A 23105-nucleotide genomic window follows, 5' to 3' on the forward strand; every position below is an offset into this window, starting at 1 on the left:
TGTGCATTCGTTCAAGCGTTCGTGTCGTAATGTTCGGTTGCTTTGTTTGTTTCCCCCGGCCTTGTTGAGGCTATGTTGCAGACACGACTGTTCCTATGTCAAAAACGGAATCATGCATCAGGCACAATCTGCTTTTCTTTTCTTTCACAGCCATGCTGCCATAAAAGACAAGCTTGCATGGCATTGTTTTGGGTGAACCTTTAGAATGTTGCTAACATCGATTAGCCATGAAATTGAAGTGTTTACATCACGGATGATCTGGATTACCACTACTGCGCACAGACAGGCAAGACAGAGAGCAGCAGGAGGCGAGGCAATTTCAAGAGGAAAAACAAAACTGCAAAAATAAAATTGATAACGTTGACTACTAAGTACGTATGTCATTGGTTGGCGACATAGTCATGATTAGCCGATTAATCTCAGTAACCCTAATCAGGGACGATAGAAAAAGTTTACTAATGTAGAGGAACAGGGAACATAGAGAAACCAATGAATCTGGATATTATGACGTATCATCTTCAACAATAACATTTGTAACAACTCCCCACAACACTTTCATGGCCTCCATTCAAGGTACAAAATGGCTTGTTTCACCACCTCTAAGGGAAACATATGATGGGGGTATTTTTCTCAAACACCTTCCAAGCGATTTAATAGCAACTGTGACAAAATGCAACCACACAGAACAACCAATGTAAATTTAAAAGTGACCATAGATTGTTTCCATTTGCAGAGAGGGTTGAGCAAATTGACTCCACCTTGACAAAGGAATAGAGCCAAAATATAGATTCAAATTTTTGCACAGGTATCCATAATGTAAGGACATTTTATCAGTGATCCTCCCAATGATAGGAGGCTTATGATTCATCAGTATTGTTACTATATTTGTTTTTGAGCTTTGGAGTTTCAATGTTCTAAGGGCTAATTTTTTTAAAGCTATATATAATTCTAATTCGTTTTTTTCTTAAATGTGTTAAATGATTCTTTTCCCTCTTTTGGCAAACACTTATTTAATTTCTTTGAAATAGTCATTATTTAATGCTATAAGAAATTGCCCCATTACTGTCCTGAAAAGTTAACGGATTGATGGAAACTGTAATACTAGATCAGGTCTGTCCAGCTCTGGCCGCTTTCCTGCCAGTTTTCCATAGCTCCTTGCTGTGACCCACCTTATTCAATTGGACATCATTATCAGCAAGCTCTGAAGAACCTTGATAACGATCATGAGCATTTGAATCAGCTGAGTTGCAGCAAAGAAAACCTGGAAAACAGGCAGGACATTGGTCCTCCAGGACCGAGTCTGCACACCCCTGCACTAGTGTGGCATCAGTGGCTGATGATTCACATTCTAGTGGTAAAACCCCAACAACAATAGTGATTAGAATTGTCTGTAACTTGTCACCTTCTTTTATCAACCCTTTTTCCATTAGCTGTGCTAAATGTTTGTTGATAATTTCTGAATGGGAAAGATCTAAATGAACCAAAAGTCAAAGTGAAAAAGTCATTGGCACTGAGCTGTGCAGTGCACCAACATCTTGCGATTAAACTGAGTTTACCTGTGACAAGGAGCCTTCCAGTTGTACTCGCCATGCCAAATCTATTCCTGGCGAAGCACGTATAGCTGCCCGCATCAGCCTTGCTCACATTGGCAAGCCTCAGAGTTCCATCTGGTGAAAGAGTGATCCTAGAGGAGTTCAATGACACACACACAGCAGTTTTTGAGCCAACATTAATGCCAAGTCACTTTATCATGTGATAAAGTTAAGAGTCCTGACTTGATTCTAGGATCTGAGCTCTGTCAATGAGCACCTCACGCATGGCCGAATGAGCTTAATTTGCCGTTCATGTTTCAACTGAGAATTTCATTGAGTCCTCTAAAAGAATGTTTTCAAGAATCTACACTGATCTAAACAATGAATGAATATCAGTACTTCAGTGCTTACCGGTTGTTGGTGAGAATAGGAAGGTTTCCTTTCTTCCATAAAATGCTCGCCAAGGGATATGCTTGGGGTTTGCACTCCAATGTCACCGTGCTTCCTGCCTTGGCCTTAAGCAAAGCTCTGAGGACAGTCCCTGTGAAGTCTGGAGGAGAAGCTGATGAGAAACAAAAATATTTTTTGTCAATCATTTTCTACATTGAATCGATTTTTTTAGAATGACGAGTCTGAATCAATACACTTTATTTTCCATGGAGCTATGTTAAAATGAGGAAACCTTTGAAGTCTATAACAGCGTCACAGTGTCCACTGTGAATTCGGGCTGACGATTATTTTGCTTTTTTTGACGATTAATTATTACCGTTATCATACTTCTCATTTGGCAGGTAAATATCGGAAAATATATTTTAAATGTGTTTGACCTCCACAAAATATCCTAACTGACCCCATTATCCACCAAGCCAGACAACCTTTTAAAATGTCAGTGAAATGACCTTTAAATTCTGGAGCAACAATGATTTGATGATTTAAGGGAGAGATAAATGCCACCCTACCTAAAACCATTAGTTCAGCAGCAAAATATATAATGCTGTGCTCATTCTCAGCCACGCACTGGTACATTCCGGCATCCGATAGTGTTAGCACAGACATGGAGAGAACGCCGTCCTTCACAAGGATCCTGTCCTGTGAGGGATGAAAGAAAGTAATTATTGCCTGACACTTAAGATAGCCTTAGCTTTGCTCAGTGGACGGCGTTGAATAGGCATCGGATTGGGCATAGATCAATACTGGATTAACAAATAACAAAATTAATTAATCCAGGTAGAAATCACATTTCTTGTTGCAATAAAGAACCCAGCAAAAGCTCATGATTATGTAAACCGCAAATTAAGGTTTGCAAGCCAAACTTTCTTCCAGCAGCCTTATTCAATCAATAGAAAAATATTCTATGTTGAATTTGTCTAATCATCTCTAATTTTGATCACATAACATTTACTAGGGATAAGAGGCATTTTGTGTGGTAGAATATGCTTGATCACGATCAAACAAAAGTCAGCAGCTTTCATTTTCACAGAAATTCAATAAAATACAAAAAAAATAGCTCTGATCAGATTCGGGCAGCCACAAAAAAAATCGAAAGAAGGCTGTCGGTGAAAGGAAAAGGAATGCTTTTGATGAAGAAATATTTTATTTTTCCAAGTTGAAGACTATCAGTTTCTTTTGCCTAGGACATGCAGTTACTCAGATATTAGTATTTTAAATGATGTATTTTTTGGGAAGGGCACCCTCTACAATAGTGACACCGAACATATTCAAATATTGAACGAACGCCTCATGAAAGTATGTACGTATTATTTTGATTACCGTTTTGCATTTCCGGAGATTCCGTCTAAATCTTCTGTTGTAAAGTTAACATCACACAGACGAGCCATGAGATAACGCTTCCTGAGCAGTTCTAAACGCCTACGCTGACAATTTTGCTACTGATTGTGTGTCTAGTGAGCTCATTTCATTTTTGCTTGTCTTGTAAATACCTTCAAAGACATGCCGTTGAATGACGAAACAACATGTCCACTTGAAATAAATGCTTTTGTCAGACAGGCTGTGTTGAAGTCAATCTCATTGAATTAGGCCTGCGGTTAGGCGTTATTCAAGACTCTCATAAATAAATCTCTGTAATGTTAGACAATCAAGCTAAAAGCTGTGGTTCTCACATAGGCTAACACAGGCTGCGGTAGCAAGGTGTATTTCAGACTACATTAAGATCACTGTCCCTTAATCAGGCAGGTCTTAAATATGCGGCATTAATAATGAAGAGCTGCGAGTGACTCTATTCAGATGAAATGGAGCAACCTCCGCAGGGACCACAGTGCTGCACTCTATGTGATCTGCCGAGTAGACAGTGAGCCATGTCTCATCACTCAGTGACATGTTTACACTCTCCTTCCATCGCACCCTGAATTGCACTTGGAAAAGCAGCAATGAATTTGATGGCTCACATTGAGAAAAAAAATCAAAGGGTGGCTTGAATGAGAATATTAAGTCTTGCGAATAAAACACTGGTGAAGACAAGTGCACATTTACCCTGGAGAGCAGCTGCTGGCCGTTCTTCAGCCATGTGTGAATAGGTTTAGGTTTGCCGTTGGCGCGACACTCCCAGTTCAAATTCTCCTCTATGGCCAGGGCTGTGTCCTTCATGGTCTGAATCCACTGAGGCTTGGCTGAGGGAACACAAACACAAGGCCTAGTAGATATTTGGATGGGGCAAAAATGTGCCACTGCATTGAAAACAGGTCAAATGAGAGCCTGCTCATATTGAGCATAAACATCCTGCAATTTGTGTTAGCTCTGGCCGAGTTAAGGTTTCCATTCATTCCTTTGGACACAATATAATATTGGTCTTGTCCAATACTACATCAAGTACTATTTTATTCCACTCTCAAATTCACAGGCAAATGTATCTGGCCCATATTAAAGCAAGAACTGGGATACAATGAAAACGCTTGTTTTCTGAATAGATTGCAATGTTTAGTTCAGACTGCATTGGTCCAAAATGGTTTTAGTTCAATCATTCTATTGCCAAATTATAATTCTATGCATCTCATTCAGGCTCTTTGACAAAATAAAAGCAAGACCATGCCATATCTATTAGCCACACCTAAATGAGGAAATCAAGTAAAACCAAAACATTTTTTTTCAAGCATCCCCTCTGAGAGGTTAGCTCAAATGTAATAAATAATTATGATAAAAATACAACTTTTTGTTGGTTAAGCGCCTCAGGCTGTGTCTCCCAAAATACAAACTACAATGTCTTGTCCAAAGTCTTTGCTTTGTAAAATTGTGAACGTAACGCAACGTTGACTTGAAGCGCTCGCCTATTTTTCTAATTTCATTTGTTTTGTTTTTTTCGGCAAGTACATAGTCAACACACTTATTACAACTTCATTTCACATTTTGTTTCACATGACTTCTCAAAAAAGGAAGCAGGTTGAAACAATTCTGCTTATCTCGTTCTGTCCCGATTTCAACCAAAGATTTCACTGCAATCTACATATCTACGGTACTACCTATAATACCACCATAACCAAGAAAAAAAGAAGAAACAAAGGAAACTGAAATTTGAGGATTTTGGTGTATTACATGTTACTGTACAATACAGAGTGCAGAGGCACCCATTGAAGCAAGTCTCAAAGAAGGAGCTCAGAAGATTGTTAAATTTGGATTTTGGGATCATGTTTTGGGTAAAATCAAGAAAAAGAAGCATGCAAGATGCTAGACGCAAGACTTGCAACTCAAAGATATGAGATAACTCTGACATGTAACTTTACCTGTAACTGTAACACCATCAAAGATACATAGTTATAGGCTAGGTTAAGGCCACAGATAGCAGTTCAAATAGTACATAACCTTAAAGCTTCATGTCAGTTATGCGTTTAATTGAAAAGACAATATAGATGATACAGAGACTGGTTTTGGAACCAATAAAAGCTACTCAGTATGTAATGTATTTCAGTATGTTGTGACTCAGCAAGTTTGTATGACTTAAGACTTGCTCAAGTAATGATGAGCTTGAAATTTGGTGAGGACCTGACGAGCTTAATTTTTGCCACAGTAGCTTGGGACTTGCTTGAATCTTGATCGGGTAACACTTACAGTACAGACTCCCAGCTCTGCGATAAAGCATGGTTCCAAAACACAGCTGTTTTTTTTATTTTTTATAGCTCTCTTGTACAAGGTGAAAGGTTGACAATCAATATGAAATTAAAAAGTGGTATACCAAAGAAAGTCAGGAGACCTGTGGCTGTATTCTTGCCCATCTTATTCTCAACCACACACTCGTATCCTCCTGTATCTTCCTGTTGGAAGCTGGGGATCTCCAGCACTGCGTTGGCGTACTTCATTTTGACTTTACTGGGGAATGGAACGCCATTGGCCCTCTTCCAAGTGATCTCTGGGACAGGACTGCAAGGAGACAACACAAACTCTCATTTAAGTTCCTCTGAAAGTTTGAGAGCGTTTAATAGCAATGCACTAAAGTGCTTGACGGAGCCGAAAGGGATGGGACAGAAGCCGTCAACAAAATAAATCTGATTTACATCACACGTTTTCAGACCTGTCAAGGTTGAAAATGCTACCTTTTAAGAAATATAATTGCCACCGTAACTTTTCTTTATCCACTAGTTTCTCATCCAATGGCAAAGGATTGAAAACAAGCGTTGAGGAATCCAGCTTACTTCCCGAGAGCGAAACACTCCAGCGTAACTGTTGATCCTTTTGCGGCGGGTACATTGTCTGGGAAATTAACTTCTATTTTTGGCTCATATTCACCCATCACTCCTATGAAGAGGAAAGCACAAGATCTCATTCTTTCATTATTCAGGACTTACAAGCCATATGGTTTGAATGATAGGCTGTAAAAGCAAAAAGCACATGAATGACCACATTGTAGAAAATCACTTGAGAGCATTCACAACAATGTCGTGTGGAATAATTCAAATCTGGTCTTGAGTGAAAAAGATTTTGACTGCTAGACAGTGTGTCTATTTTAAACTTGTGACTTAATTGAAGACATGTACTGTGCAATGAGTGGAAAGTAACTGGTCGAGCCACTGGAACACTCAATGTAATGGTCCAGTGATGTATGGCTTATATTTAATTCATCTCAAAGCCAATCTTTGGTCACTATTTTTGTGAACGTGCACCAAAAGGAAACCGCGCTTGAGAATTTACCAAGCAGTACTTTTAAAGTGAGGAACTAGGAACCATTTGACGCCCATTGTTTTCCTTCCCTAGACGGGACAAGCAACTATTTATTTAAAGGCATATGAGTGCTTGGTGATTTAGCAAAGGGCCAAACAACTGCAGAAACACAAAAAGTTCAGAGAATTGAAAGGAGGGGCAATGAACATCCGAACCAGAGCACAATGTTATTTTTTACCATCTGTCCTGAGGATGAGCGATGTAGGCGAGCTATGAACTTTGCCCTTGGTGATGCTGTTCATCACCACACATGTGTAGTTGCCCACGTCAGATGGCTCAACCTTGGCGATGTAAAGGTTTCCTGTCTGCTGAGAGACGAAGCGGCGATTGTCTTGCTGGACAAAGTATGGGTACTCATTAAAGACCCATGCATATGTAAGATCTGTGATGGGAGGGGATTAATTGGTCATGATACAACTTTTTGGGTGAGCTCATTTTATCTGATGATTTGTTTTTAACCTCCTGAGGAAGTGGGCGTTCCACAAAGCAACACCACTCCTTGTCCCTCACGAACGGACACGGCGCTTCTGGTGTGGACTTTGAAATGATCCAAGTCTGTGGTGGAAGAAAAGACAAAAGGGACGTGATGACATGATCTGACATACAGACTGAGTATGAGCGGAACAGAGACAGGGTAAAAGCTTTGAGCAGCACACCGACACAAATCCATTAGAAAGGATTGTTGGGGGAATTGCACTTCAGCCACGCCTGAGCAACACAAAGAGGAAGAGTGACACAGATAGACACACTAAAGACTTCACTCCAACTGAAAAGTTAAAATTCCCTCCTGAAATTGTAACCAAGATCTATACTCGACTGCCATCCTTGACAATAATAGTACTATGCTACAACATAGGAATTTATACTATAGGCCTACTATGTCATACTATACTAACACATGGCATACACTAAAACAATTAAATCTACCATGCTGTCTTGTATATAGTTTTATACGACACAATAATTTCCTATACCATGTCATGCAATATGATAATATATCATACCATACCACAGGCCTAGTATAAAACACCATCATAATGAACCATCTTATGGCATTTTATAGGGCATGTCTTGCCTTGCATGCCAACTCGTGTTAGAATTTACTTATTCTGATTTTGGAGGTTTCCCACTTTCAAGTATCTAATTAAATCAAATATATAATAATCACTCTGCGGGGTCTAGTGATTTGATTCAACCTTTTAGTTACAGTGACCTCGATGACTCACAACCTACACAGACTTGTTCCATCCAATAAAACTGTGATGGCTCGATGCTTCTATGTTTCTAGTTTATTCCTCAACTATGCAGATTTCTATTCAGTTCTCACTGTCTTTTGTCACCCTGTGATTAACATACAACTTTCAGGCATGTTGGAAGGCTAAAGTTTGAAATAACCATGACAAAAATCTGCAACTTCATTTTCATCCTAACTTCCTTTACACAGGCTAAAATATGTAGTATGTATGCAAATATGTCTGGTTTGGTGGCTAATGAGAGGGACATTCATTTCAAATCATTTGTTTTCGTAAAACAACCATTACTTCTGAAGTCTGTGAACCTCACATGGAAATTAAGCAGTTTATACAGTTTGCTTTGTATAATCCTTGACGCTCGCCGCAGTGGATTAATGGTAGCAACACTCTATGTTTGCATTGAAAAACAGTTAAGGCTCTCTTCGGTGGCTCCAACAGTGAATTTAAAGAAGTTGTAAAGGCCAATATTGTTTCTGCAAAAATGATCAAAGCATTTACATCTATTTGTCAAATTTTCAACAAATCAGACCAAAACTCAGCAGCAGATGTGTTAAAAGCTTGCTGATTGGAACCAATGGTGCATGGCTATATAGCTCGAAGCGTAGGTGATCTGCATGAGCGAAGTCCTTAATGAGTGGTGGAAATCCTTTTTTGTAACACTGTCATTGTCACACACCCACATTGTGTGAAAAATAGGATTATACCATATATTTGGTAAAACGTGCTATTTGCTAAACCATGTAACTGTTTTCCAAAAGAAATGGTCTGTTTGATGCTTTACTTCATCCCAGACTATCCAATATCATAACGCACCTGGGATTCAGTAAACAAGTCATTGGGGTTGTTTCCTGGTCATGAAGTTTAAAGTGATGAGTCAGAGGTCTTCACACTCAAGCCCCCCTCACACACTTTTAACATTTAATGCAGCTTCACACTAAAGCGGTGGCAGTCTGATAAATATTGCAAGTAACTGCTGCGTGCGCATCTGCATTATTTGCTGACTGAGTGCGATGTCCACGCCACCGCTGAGTGACGAGTGACACAAAGTGACAGGGAGTGACTTACAGGCAAACTTGAGATGTGCTCTCCTGCTGAGGATTGCTCCTGCAGTGTTGTAGGCCATACACTGGTAGACTCCTACATCCTGGTAGCGGTCCAGGCTGCTTATAATGAGGTTGCCCCCTGACAGACGCCGCCGTCGATCCAGGCTCAGATTTATGAAAGTCCCATTCAGCGACCATCTGTGGGGGCAAAGACACAATTCGTCCCTGGCAAAATGCACCATTCAACCTCCTCTAACCAGGCAAGATGCTATCATAGACGTTGAGTAGGAAATACGTCATTTAAATTCTGAACAATATAGTGGATATGTGAAATGAAAGATCGAGGTATATTCATAAATTCTATAATCACAGTTTCAATGCTTCTTTTTAGGCAAACATCTAATAAATGTGACAACAGAAGAGACAAGTTTTGAGCTTTTGCCTGGCCTCTGTTTTTTTTTTGCAGGTTTTTTTTTATCTGCACATTTATTCCTCTTGTAAATGTCTAGACCAGGAGTTACCAACTATATTTGCCAGAAGGCCAGAATTCTACCGGATAGTCACCTTAGGGGCCAGACTCTCAAATAAAAATTGAACAAAAATCAAATTTTGGCATAACATAATCATTTGTCTCTTTTTAAATATATTTTTTCCCAATTCATTACAAAACTGAAGTCATTTCTAGCCTTTATGAGTCATGCACCTATCACTTTGCAATACCACAGCATTGTTGCTTTGGTGTGAACCACATGATATTTTCTCTTTGATCCTCATAATTATGGAATACTGTTGTGGGCTGGATTGGATGGTTATGTGGGCTGGATCCGCCAGTTGATGATCCTAGGTCTAGACCATTTCAGGAATATTGGGGCCGTGACAATAAAAAAAAAAAAAAAAAAAAAAAGGACAGTTGTGAAATTAAGAGAAAATCCACTTTTCCACTGATTTTCAATCACGCTTATCCATACTAAAGTGAGTTGGGAACAGTTGATTTGGGGCGTTAGGCACATCCTGAACTGCTCAACAGCCAATCACGGGGCACACTTCCATTCTATGGATAATCTAGAGTCTTCCAACCTTAGATGGAAGAAAAACCACACGCACAAAGAGAACATTCAAATCCCCCAAATTTAAAGGTAAACGTCTGATACCCACAGCAAGGTACTCTATGTTAATGATCATAGAGAACTTTATTTTATTTAACATGAGAACTTAATTCTTTTCAGATTTATTGCCGTAGTCATAATGTTTTGCTGAACTGGAAGATTGGATAAGGGTTGCCATAAGAATTGATGGGTATCCATATTCCCTAAATACCTTCTATAATAGTAAAACGATTTTGCTCCAGGCTTCCCCACTTTTGCTGTGAAATAGAATTTATTCCACAGTAGACTGAGCACCCGTACTCTCGTTGGTGTTCACACGTATTGGAATGACTGAAGGAATACGGAAGATGTCTGCAGGGATACCTTGTAAAAGGGAACAACGTCATGGTCAGAAATTTCAAGAAATCCTCTGAATAATACCACTATTGCTCAGAGGTGTCCCAAGCAATATTACAAGTATGAATATAAGTTATTCATCACAGTATTCCCCTTCCTAGAATAATCCTGAGTCTCTCAAGAAGACCACTTCCCTTGAGGAGTCTTCTTTGTGCCCCGCAAAATGTCTGAATAGTTCGCCTTGATAGTACTTTTAGGGACCATTGATAAAGGTAATCCAAGGTTACCATGGCAACTTCAGAGACATTATTTTCAAGTATTACAGAGATATTCTCTGTATGACAAATCGGCACCACCCATTGTTTTTAAAGTCAGAATAAAACACATTAAATACTATTCATACTACTTCTTGTTAAACCCATGTCCATTCGATAGAGATGTTTCTCAATTAGGCCAAAGTTTTGCAACTCTTGTTAATTCATGTAAAAACATAGCACACATGTTTTATTTACACAGTAGGCATACGGTTTTATTCCCTTTCTATCAATTTTAATCCGGTGTCTTTCAACTATCATGGCCTGCTGAGGCAGCAATCTCTGTTTCCCAATAGGGACCATTAATATTTAATCCTAGTGTATCATACACAAAGCTGTCCTCTGCTTTTTAATGGGGAGCAGAACACTAACTTTTTAAAAGGCATTCTAGATATTATCATCAATATCGACCACAATCAAATTTTCTGTCATATTAGATTGACAAAAAATAATATTATTCCACCTTTGAACTCTCATCGTGACCCAAAAAATGGCAACTGTGGTATGACCATACACAAATAGCTTTTGCACTACTTTTAATCTTCCATGGCATCTCTTTCACACAGAGCAGTAAAGTAAAAACTATCATACAACAGATGCGAAATGAGCTAGTGGGGGCACTTTAACTGATTTGAACTAGAAACATGTTAAATTAGTGACTTCCTTGCAAAATAAAATTCAAAAAATATCTCTACTCTTCCGGCCCTGCATCAGTCTTTTATGCTATTCAAAAACAAACTGTGGATAAGTTCAAGGACAGAGCATATTCAAGAATGTTCCCTCTGTAAAATAAAAAAAAAATCTTTTTCCTTTGCCACATTACTCGTTTTTGCTACTTTTAAGTGTAATAGAAAGATGTGGAGAACATAATGGCAAATTTATCAAAAGCTTTCTGGTATAACCTTGGAAAAAAAAATTCTTCTTGGGGAATAAATCCAAACCACTGAATGCCAATGGGTTCCTACTGTCAAGGCTGTCGCATGTTGGTGTGCTTTTAGATTAACCTTAGGATCCAAGACTCCAAACGGTGTGAGGGGATGAAGGCAGAGCCAACTTGCTCATTAGGCAGCAGAAGCAAATGCTAAAGCCCCCCCCCCCACACACACACACACCAAAAAAAATCACATTCACTATTATCATATGAAAAGTAGTTCTTATAATATAAACTCCAGCATAGATTTGCATGTTAATAGTAATGGAACAAAGCATTATTTGTCCTGTGTCAGTATTTTAGAACAGTGTATTGTTAAGATCATAACTTGCTTCAGTGAAATTGGCCTTAAAATATTATGCTTAGCAGCCAATAATTCATTTTAAATTTTTGTACCTGGGCAGCATGGAGGGGCGTAGAACTTCATGGATCATTTGTAGAGCTTAAACCCTCTCAGGTGGTGCACATTGCCTAAAATCTACATTCTTATTAGTTTTAGGCCAAAATGCCTATTCATCAAAAGTGTGGCAGTGGTTTTATTCCCAGAAATGATAGGCTATCCATATGATTGTTAGATACTGTAATATTGTGCACATTTTGAACATAAATATTTCACTTGAATATCAGAACATAAAAATAAGTTTTACTAAATGGATGTTTCAATTGTAGACAGAAGACCGAATAACATCTTCACAGTGCTTAAGTGAATTATACCGTTGAGTGTCAAATTCAGAGTCATCTTGAGATCAGTTTTGTCCCTTTATATTAATGAACCAATCTTGGATGACTTTTAGACCTAGTGCACAGACGCCTTTTTGTACAAGTTGTTTTTCCCCGAAAAGAGGATTGCTGCTGCAGTTTTCCTATTGTGTAAATTTCATCTTGCCGCTTGAGTGACAGGACTACCAGATAGAAAGAGATAGGGAAAAAAAAGGAAAGCTGTGCGACAGAGCAATAGGAGCCCATTTACACTTCAAGAGAAGAAGTGGAGAGGTGCTGAGGGCATGCAGAATCCTGCACAGCCAGCTTGACAAGACACTACGACGAAACGTGCTCCATTCACCTTTAATCACTACATGGAGATACCTGGTCTTGGGCACACGGTGAGAAATAATGAGCCTACATAATGCGCTCCACTATCATTCAGCTCAGGAATTCAACGCACAGTGCAGGTGACGATCATAGTCGAGCACAGTGGTTCTCAAGCATTGTGGGACCAGGAATCCTCTTACTGGGGAGATTTTTTTTCCTAGGAAATATATAGTTCATTACACAAATTTATCACTACAATGTCCTTGCCTAAATGCCATAGGGATTAAAAAGTCCTTTATTTTTGAGCGGAAATGTATTAATGTGATGCTGACGCATTCATACATCTACCTATCAATCTATTCATCCATCCGTTTGTCTGACCGCCTGCCTAGCCCTCCCATCCAATCCACCCATCCATTTGTCCATCTGTCCAGCCATCCATCCCTCCGTGTCATGGGTGAACTGAAGCCCATCCCACCTGACTTCAGGCGAAAGAGACACTTGACTGATCACCAGGCAGTCACACGGCACATTTATCGAAGTAGACAACCATTCACATAGTTATCGAGCGGGATCTGAACCCACGCTTCCAGCATCACAGTCAGATATAAATGTACCTACTGTACTGTAAATCAACCTGATGGTGACTCTGCACATGGGACACCAACTGCATACAATAGAACATATATTAAACATAGAGTAGTGGTTGAATTGCAAAATTAATGTCACGCCTATCAGTGTTGCTGCGTGCTCCGGCTTGTCCCATCAGGTGTTGTTACAGTGAATCCCTTCATGATACAACCCATTGATTTTCCTTCTTGTCTTTCATGGAACTGGCAATAGCTGGGTATTGGATACTGTCTAAAGAGATGTTTTCTTGTTGTTGTTTTGTAAACATTCTTGGTGTGTGTGTCTGAACCAATAACTTTATTTGATCATTTCAAAGATTTTTCTGCATATTTTTGTATCTTATGATATCTATGGTGGCCAGGATTGAAATACAATATTGGGACATAAAAGTCCAACAATAATTTCCATCAGTGGTATAAAGTTAAAGGAAAAACAGAAAAGCTTAATTAATAACAATTACATGGAGCACAATGAGAGAAGACTCAGGAGAGTCTTCTTTCAGTCTAGAATAATTACATTCCTATGTGACATATCTCAACATTGAATCTGTGGTTTGAGTTTATCTTGTAAATTATTCCTGGGTGCACAGAGCATAAATTAAGTTCTGGGCGCGCTCGGCCGAGTGTAGATGAACCACTTCCATGATGTGTTGCGATAGCGCTTTGAGAGACGAAGCATTCAACTCGAGCCTCTTGTGGCACTGACAGCTCGGAGTGCTCTGCAAATAAAAATGCTCTAATCCTGTTTTCAACAGGATGCTGACTTAAATGACATAATTAGACGCAATGTAGACAAAATAGAAAGAATAGAATGTACTTCTACCTGTACTGAGGAGGTGGGGTACTCTTGGCGTCACAAGTTAGAATAGCCTCTTCCTCAATCGAGTCCATTGGAATAAACAGATCACCTGGCTCCATCCTCCATCTTGGACCATGGTACAACCCACTGTCTAGACAATCTGCGAGAAACAGTGAGACTGTTTAATTAATTAAGGTAGCTCTGCAGGGTATGTTTTTTTTTTTTGGTTAGTAAATATGTGAGACCATTGGCCTGTGTGTGTGTGTGTGTGTGTGTGTGTGTGTGTGTGTGTGTGTGTGTGTGTATGTGTGTGTGTGTGTAAAACAAAATAATGTCAAAATTATGAGCCCATTTATGTAAATGTGAAATCTCAAATTGTGCAGTAGCCTTCAAAGGTCGAAAAGCATTGAGCTCATATTGACTGTGAGTTATCAGTAATAGAATCAGCATTTCAACTGTAACATTAAATACTGTGAGCAGAGTTTTACATGAATAACATTTGGAATCTTCATGACCAAAAGAGTGTTTCATTAAATAAATGGTTTGGTGTAAATCATGTACCATAATGAAATATGTCGAATGGAATTGAGCTTTGAAGAGGTGCAAAGTCTGGCTATGTTTCCATGATTGATTTTGCTTGAAAATATTTTCTGTATTCAAACTCACTTGACCTTTAAGCATTTCTGTTTTGTTGTAGTACAATACAAATTGCAAATTGCTATATGATTAACATTATGACTGGTGGCTGAGCATCCCTGAGGTTCAAATGCTAGATTTGCTCCCAGATGGTAAATATTCATGATGTTGCTATTTAAAAGCATCATTGATTTTGTGTTAATACATAATCGGGCTGGCAATAAAATTCAATATTAAAAATCCAATTGCTCTACCAAAACATGTACCTTGAGAAAGACAATAGTTGTTTGATTGTCACAGTTAAAGAGGTATTTGGTTTTGTACTGCATCATACTGAAAGGTGATTCTGATGCTTATTTGGCTTTAGTGGATGGGCAAAATATAGTAAACAGCATATGTAAAATATATTAAATATATTTAAGTCGTTTATGAGGGTTCCAGACCTTCTGGTCCTTGAGTATAGGCTTACTGCATGTTTTCTAGGCTTTGAAAACTGTCAAAACCATTCAGTTCAACAATTTTGGCTCGATTCGTCTGCATTCTGTTCGATGCATTCGGAGCAATAAGACTAGATAGCTTACTAGATAGATACAGTAGATGACGACATGTGCATCATACGGCAGAAAAACGTATTTCAGCAGGGTGCGTCCTGCCTCCAATGTCTCCCTGCCCTCTCACGTTGGACTCTCATCATTGTACATCCATCGCTACAGTCTCCATACCTCGAATGCAAATTCGCTGGTACATAAAACGGTCAATTTGGAATTACAAGTTGCTAGAAATTGCTATGTTGATGACTGATTACCATGGAAACATGTTTAACCCGAGGAGATGTGACGCTAGCATGCAGCTATCAACAGGTAAAAACAAACATTACAAATATTATAGTATACGTAATGTGTACTAATATACATATCATAATATATTAAATAATATGATATATGAACAATACACATATTCTCTGTCCTTATGAGACTCTAGTGGATGTGCATCATTCGAAACTTATTAAATAACGAGTGCTTTTATTTAGGAGAGTAATGATTAGATTAGTATTTTCATTACTTTAACCTAACAATATTAAACATAACATTTCCTATCCACTGGCCTTGTACTGCCAATCAGAGAGAGAAATTACGCACGCTGCTGCTTACATGTAGTTTACTTGCTATTCTCACTCAGACAGTGGTGGTTCTTAACCTGGGTTCGATCAAACGCAAGAATGCACAAGAAGAGCAGATATATGTTGAGCAGAAGAAATATTATAGTCATTTCTCAATGTGTGGCTAAGCAGAGCTACTGCACAACAGTAAATGTCTGCTCATCAGCTAAATGGAATGAAGAGGAGTATGAAGAGCAGTGGATGTTTGTGAGTACATGTTCATATAAAGGACTTTTTTCCCCTGTTAAACCAAAGTCAGCCCATCCTCTCCGACAATGACATGATTTCCATCTCCTCAGTGAGCATCCTGCACCTGTAATTGTCTAAATGGGAGAGAATCATTGCACCTATAAAAAAAAATACAAGTGCAGCTTACCTGCCAAACACTCGATGATCGATAACAGTAGAATCTGTTTCCATGGCAACGTCATCTTTGGCAACCAAGGGCAAAGGACACTTTCATCCAATAAGCTTTGAAATGGCACTTGTGATCCTGGCGAGACAGCGTTTGACCTGTTTAAAAAAGATAATTTTCCCTTAAAATGCCAAACCCGGCAGCCAATCATTTTTATGTGATGCTTGCAGTATCATGTGTTGTCATAAACTAATCTGGAAGCGCAGAGAATGACACAATGAAATGGAACTTCGAATTTGAGGAGCGATGCATCACATTGCAGTTTCTGTCTCAGTTGTGTTCACGTTGCACCCAGAGGTGTCTCATAGGGAGATACCGCAGGTATATGGGACCTTAGGTAATGTTAGACTATTAGGGGAGCGACCCAAAACACAGCTCATCTGTCACTCGGACGGGTTCACTTTCTGGCAGCCTGAGGAGACTTGGCCCTTACAATGGGGTGCTATCCAATCAATTACCCTAGATCTACCTGCAGTGGCAGAATGTGTCTTCTCCACATTCTGCTGCGGACCCGGACGGCCCCATGTGGAAGCCATTTCACCTGGGTCCGTAATCAAGGACAAGTGTCTGTCTGCTTGGAGCATGTGTTTGCAAATTGCCATGCACTTGCTTATGGCAGGAGGGGTGTGGGGGCAGATGGAGTGAGTAATGATGCAATTACAAAATGTCAAACACACAACAAAAAATCCTCAACACTGTATTAAGGTGAGCGAGTGGGGTGTACACACAGACATGACATTCTGTTTTTGCACATTGATGACTGTATTGAGGGTACCCATCAGTTTTGCCAATATGTATTTTACATTTTATGGACGGCAGTGATTTTATTGAGAAATTAATATGCTGAAAAATAAAACCATGTAAAACATTGTAAATATTAGCGTAATGCTTCTGGAGTCTTTCCCTGTCTGAGTTCCCTGTTCCTATTCCATGAGCGTAGTGCAAATAGCGTGATTCAGACAGCCTTAGCGGGCATGGCTGGCATATGGCAACATTTTCATAGGCTTATGAACTCTGCCTTGCAGGAAGAGGCCGAATTAATGTGAATGTTGTGCCAAATTCACGATGCATTAGAAATGCCTGTAAGGAGTGCCTTTAAAAGAGTGATTTGCAACCCCTGAGCCAACAAGTGTGTTATGAAACATCATCAGGTCTGCAGCTGGAAATGATCCACACTCACTTGACTGGTCAGAAATATACAGTATGTATTTTTACAACAAATGATGGAACTTTGTTTATCTATTAATACCAGTGATATATTGTGACAGGTAGAAAAATGTAAATTGTTTTCCGCTAAAGGGCAGAAGGTACAATTAACCTGTGTTTCCACCTGCTCCTGTCACGATTGCGTGTATCGAAGCATGATTCAACACCTGGAAATTATGTCAGTAACGCTGAAGCGGTTCAGATTTAACACCCGAAATTGAAACTAACCCCACTGTCACGCCCGTGCCAGGCGGCAACTTCCTTCAGCCACACCCCTTCATTACCGTAATGACTGTCACCTGCTCCCTCATGTATTTAAACCCTGTCCGTGTGTTGCTTCTCCGTTTGTGTCCATGCCTGTTGTGTCTTTGCCGGGTCAGAACCTTTTCCTAGTCTGCGCTTGGTCTGAAGGGAATCCCGTTTCCCGCTCGTTGTCCGTGAGCCCCTTTCCGCCGGTTACTTTGTTCACCTTCACCCTTCCCGTCAATAAATCCTGGTTCATGCTGCATTTGGTCACCCTGGCTCAACTCAGTCATGACACCCACTTTGAGAACCTTCCCTTGTTTGTTAACCTATACTGAAACCATAACCCTGATTTGAAAGTCTACTTTGAAATCTTAAACCCAGTTTGAAACCCTAAATTGAAATTCTACCCTTTGAAACCCTACTTTGGAACCCCATTTTTTTTTATCTGTGCTCCAATCAAAGTCAAAGTCTGTTTTATTGTCAATTTCTTCACGTCAAGACACACAAAGTGATCGAAATATTGGCTTAAGCCATACAATGCCACTTGGAGTTTTTACCACAGGGGTCTGTATGCATACAATTCAACTTCCCATGTCTGGTAATGGGATCTGCTAAACTGATAATCTAATAAACAAATCGACAAGATTTTTCTTAGTCATAAATATTTTTCTTTCAATCGCATAAAGCAGGGTTAGACAACTCTGGTCCTCAAGAGCTGCTGTCCTGCCAGTTTGAAAAGTTTCCCTCCTCCATAACAGCTGATTCAAGTGATTAGGATCATTATCGAGCTTCCACAACGATTGCTGATCAGCTGATCATTTCAATCAGGTGTCTTGGAGGAGTGGAACATCTAAGACAGCGGCTCCCAAGGACCGGAGTTACCTACCCCTGGCGTTAAGTGTGCACCTACATAGAGACGCACTGGCACACATACATAGTCTAGAATTAAAGTCTTCGGGAGGGGTTCATGATGTATTAAGGCCTACAGACCGATATCAACACCAATCTGCTAAAATGTCAAGGAACACACTCGCGCATACACACACACAGACGCCCAACAACACTGTGCCTCCACACATGCACTCACTCTCCATTTAGAAGACATAAACTGTGATGTGTGGCTCATTTGCGGTCTAATCCCGAGAGCGCCTGGTTCACAGCACTACTTGTTGAGGGTCTAATTGTTTGTCAGCTGCCTTGGATGTCAAGTCAGACACGTGGAGTCTCAGCCAGGATTTTATTCACCACCTTTCATGTGCGCTCTGGCCTTTTTTTTTTTTTTTTTTACCCTCCCCCTTCCAAGTCGGCCAAATTGGATTTTTATGCTTCTTTCCTTCCTGCAAAGACTCCTGCACTCCGTAACTCAGTGATGGGAGCACAATGTACGGCACCTAGAGACTGAGGAGTGATGTGTGGAAGGCGCGCCAGGTAATGCACTCCCTGCCTACTTTGTATGTGTACACTTGGAGTGGGGGTTTGTATGCACAAATAGCACGTGTGCATTTCAACCTCAGCTATCAACTTGGAGGAACCTTAGCAGAAGCAGACTCGTGATTCACATGTCACATGTGCATCATTGCCAATGCTTACCACACACCACGCACATTCTCAGCTTGCACTGAAACAACGGTGCTAACGATGATGGTGGTGTGAAAGCTTCACTGGATGAATCAGTCTCCAAGTAGTTCTTACCTTCCTTCCAGTCTTTAAATGACATAAAAAGAGAAGATGGTAACATTCACCACCTCCATCACACTCCTCCAGCATCCAAGTAGGGTGATGCTTGAACAAACAGCGCAGCTGGAAGAGTGGGATCTACTTAGTTTGAAGGCCTAAAGCTGCATTCATCACAGCTATTTCAGCTGACATGGTGGCATGCCAGTATGCAATTACCTCGTGAATAAGTGTGTGTGTTTGTGTGTGTGTGTGTGTGTGTGTGTGTGTGTGTGTGTGTTTGTGTTAGTTTACCAAATGCATTTCTGAATGCAAAACTGCAAAACCACAGCTCTAGAAATTAGGCGTGTGTGTGTTTTATTAGCCCACCTCCCCACAGGATAAAGAATATATGATCTGCAAGAACTGTTAAACTGTAACAGCCACCTCGTTTGCTGTCAGGGTGAACTACATGCAGGTGATAATAAAGGCAAACCACGTCAGTGGACAATCATTACTGCTGTGATGTTCCCTTTTGGGTAGCCGAGGACAAGTATCAGCACGTCCATTGCCAAATTTATTTGCAAAGAGTTTTGCCCTTACAGCGTGGTCAAAAAGGACTAGCTCCTATAATGTAGAAGACTTCTAAAGCGCTTTATCTAATTCATACGTTGCAGAAAATGTTTTAAAAGGCTAGATATTCATTTATTTGAAAACGTATTAACCAGACCCATTGCTGCCATTTTATTCTAACTGCAGAATTGTTGTGGGGATGATTTGTTTCAAAAAGTAGAATTTCACATTGCGTTGTGGCCAACGCTAGAATCTGGGTCAGTTATTGCACACATTTGGTGATGCAAAATAGTGATAAATAATCAAACACTGGATATTAGCTTGCATGTTTCTTCTTGGAAGCTAGATATGCAACAGCTAGTGTTTTGGCTCACTTCATTATAGCTCATTGATTCTTTCGCAATTTTGATGCGGATTGGGTTGTTACAAACCTCAGACATGCAGCTATGGTACAAGCCACGTCATTTTATAATCGAGCCTTTAACAAAGAGACCATTGAACGACTGACTATTCAACACCGCTGTAAAAGCTCTATGCATTGATATCTATGTGGGTGCCCAATGGGATTTCCTTGTAGCAAGTAGATTTTTAACCCCAACTGCCATTTCTCTCACAAACTGGTCTGTTGACTAGCGCTAACAACAAAACGGCAGTTCCAATGATGTCACACCACTTCATCCAAGTTTGCAAATTATTAATATGCCAGATGAACGAGTGAATGAATTACAACTCATTTGTGCATTTTTTTTTTTTCAATAAGGGTCTTTATAGGTGTCCCATTTGATTTGCAAAGAGTAGGTAATTTTCTGATCTGATGTTCGAAGCAGATATGTAAACTCAAGTGTTGGTCTTTATCAATTGGACCCCATTTTGATTGATATTGTAGGTTTGAGAAATTTTTGAGGTTGGATATACTGTAACATTTGAGAATGAGAATGATGCAGCTGTACACTTGCTTTTAGAAAGGCAGCTGCTAAATGGGTTTAATCTCTGTGTAGAAGATAAAACGGTGTTCTCTCGTAAGCCCCTCCAATAGAGCGTACTGTTTCCCCAACTTGCACTTTTTTTTTTTAAATCTGCTTCTTTGTACAAGCAGCAAAAGTAATTAAATATTAACTACTAATATTAAATACAAATATTAAATAAATGGAAAATTGGAGTTGTATGAAAATGTTTCTGAAAATATTTTAATGGAGATGTAAAGAGCTACAAAAAGTGGCACTTGCCAATTACAAGCCTCCCCGACCTGGATGGTGAGGTATTGCACCATCTGAGGTGAGGTGACAATGAAATCATGGACATGATTAGATTCTGAAATATAAAGCAAAGAACAACATTCAAATGGAAATGAATTTTATTCAACCATAATTTGTTTACTGTCTCCTCTGAGTGACTGTGTTAAACCTATCATGGAGTACCTCTGTCAGCTTCAATCAAAACTGGATATTATCTTTGTAGAGGCAGACTTGTAGATATCCAACACTTGCATTGCATCTCATTAGATTTTAGAGGAAGTGGTGCTTTATTGTACCAAGCATAAAATCATTCGTAATGCAATCCACTGAGACCGAGTTGGGCGTGAAATGTGTTGCTGTTGGGTTCCTGCCACGTATTTGACAGAGTGATCACAAGTGAGGCTGCAGTTAGTGTAGCATCACACCAGGTATCGGCACCCCTGTAGCTTCAACCACTGTGACTATTTTAACATCATACATCACTATCTAACCAAAAATAAGATAATCGCAATGAATACACACAAAAACAAACAAACATGGGTACACATGGTATAAAACATGACCTCGTCAAGCAAAAATAAGGTGAAGTCTATGTGGAGGAATTGGCTCCATTTATGTGGGCATGTCACAATATTCTAGTCTATAATAAACTATTCTATACTATATTATGATGCAATACGTGTGAGTATGACTAGACTGAGGCAAATCGACAAAGTAGACGAGAGCTGGTGAGACTTTTTAGGTGCAATAAATATTAAAAGACATATGCCCCACTAAATAATGAAGCGTACATGCACGTTTATAATAGCCATGCACGCTCACAGATTTTACTGTTTTCTCGGCTGTCTCTCTCTCTGCGCGCGTGTGCGTGCGTGCATGTGTGTGCGCGTGTGTGTGTGCGTGTCTTACCGTTTATCTTTGAGTGTCTTGAGACCAAAAGCGAGCAGATTCAGCTCTCAGGGAATGGGCGACACATGTATCCTCCATGGAAAGCCTTTTAGGAATATTTCGGTCACAATGGCAAGGTCGTTCATACAGGTGAAATTGAGTCGAGATGACACGCTTTTCATAGCTACTGCTCCCGCCTCTTCCTCCGCTCCTCATCACATACACACACAAAAATGAACACCCCCAAAATAAAAAAGAAAACAGCACACACAGGCAAAGGCACAGCTCACACGCACGCACTACACCCACGTTGCTTGTGGCGCTGCATCACATTGAAATGATTCCACGGTCTCCAATCCAACGCGCGCAGCTTTCAAATCGGGCTTGGACCAGAAAAAAAAAAAAAAAAGACCAAAAAGGAGAGGGGTAATTTTGCAGAAGTGATTTATTATGCGCATCAAGCCAGCTCCCACTGCAAAAAGGAGGAGGAAGAGCAGTAGGAAACGGAGGAAGGAGAAGTGGGCAGCACGGCAGCGGCGAGGCAAAGGAGCTGCTGCAGCAGCAGCATGGATGGACGTGCACCCACTTAAAGGTGCTGGTGGGAAAGGCACCTGGCAGGGAATTGCGCCTCCCGGCGCCACATCACATCATTACCACCAATCTCTGGCTACGTTTACACAGGCGCATTTCTTTGGATTTAAAGCATGATCGGAATAAAAAAAAATCACGTACACACCTTATTCGGAATATTCTGATTGGATCAAGCCCATTGCAATCAATATTTTATTACAATTAAGAGGGGTGGTTTATGTCGATTGATGATCCTATCGGCGCACATGAAAAAAAAAACCATATATTTCAGAACTAAACGTCTTTACCGTGCAGGACTGTGAGGTATGTATACGTGTTTCCACCATGTCACCAAATTGTCAGGTGTGCTGGGGAGCGGCACC

At 40.0% G+C, this 23105-nt stretch overlaps 1 protein-coding gene across 4 annotated transcripts in view; it reads right to left on the reverse strand.

Moving 5' to 3' along the window:
* The window catches only part of cntn3a.2 (contactin 3a, tandem duplicate 2), a 47014-nt gene extending 24345 nt beyond the window's left edge, over positions 1–22669 (reverse strand). The window contains exons 1-13 of one of the 4 annotated variants that reach the window (XM_085916130.1): positions 22462–22669; positions 22174–22360; positions 16313–16449; positions 14166–14301; positions 9017–9192; positions 7158–7253; positions 6877–7080; positions 6173–6275; positions 5716–5900; positions 4023–4159; positions 2492–2621; positions 1944–2094; positions 1557–1684 (exon numbers count right to left, since the gene is read on the reverse strand). In XM_085916130.1, coding sequence (XP_085772256.1) covers positions 1557–1684; positions 1944–2094; positions 2492–2621; positions 4023–4159; positions 5716–5900; positions 6173–6275; positions 6877–7080; positions 7158–7253; positions 9017–9192; positions 14166–14301; positions 16313–16367 — 1501 coding nt within the window. In that variant the 5' untranslated portion in view covers positions 16368–16449; positions 22174–22360; positions 22462–22669. Of the gene's footprint in view, positions 1–1556; positions 1685–1943; positions 2095–2491; positions 2622–4022; positions 4160–5715; positions 5901–6172; positions 6276–6876; positions 7081–7157; positions 7254–9016; positions 9193–14165; positions 14302–16312; positions 16704–22173 lie in introns of those variants that run through there. The other 3 variants (XM_085916139.1, XM_085916121.1, XM_085916111.1) reach the window with 3 other exon arrangements.
* Between the last annotated feature and the right edge of the window lie 436 nt (positions 22670–23105).

Source organism: Syngnathus leptorhynchus, chromosome 1, assembly GCF_054491065.1.
Source record: "Syngnathus leptorhynchus isolate UIUO chromosome 1, UIUO_Slep, whole genome shotgun sequence".
In the NCBI taxonomy this organism is placed as follows: Eukaryota; Metazoa; Chordata; class Actinopteri; order Syngnathiformes; family Syngnathidae; genus Syngnathus; species Syngnathus leptorhynchus.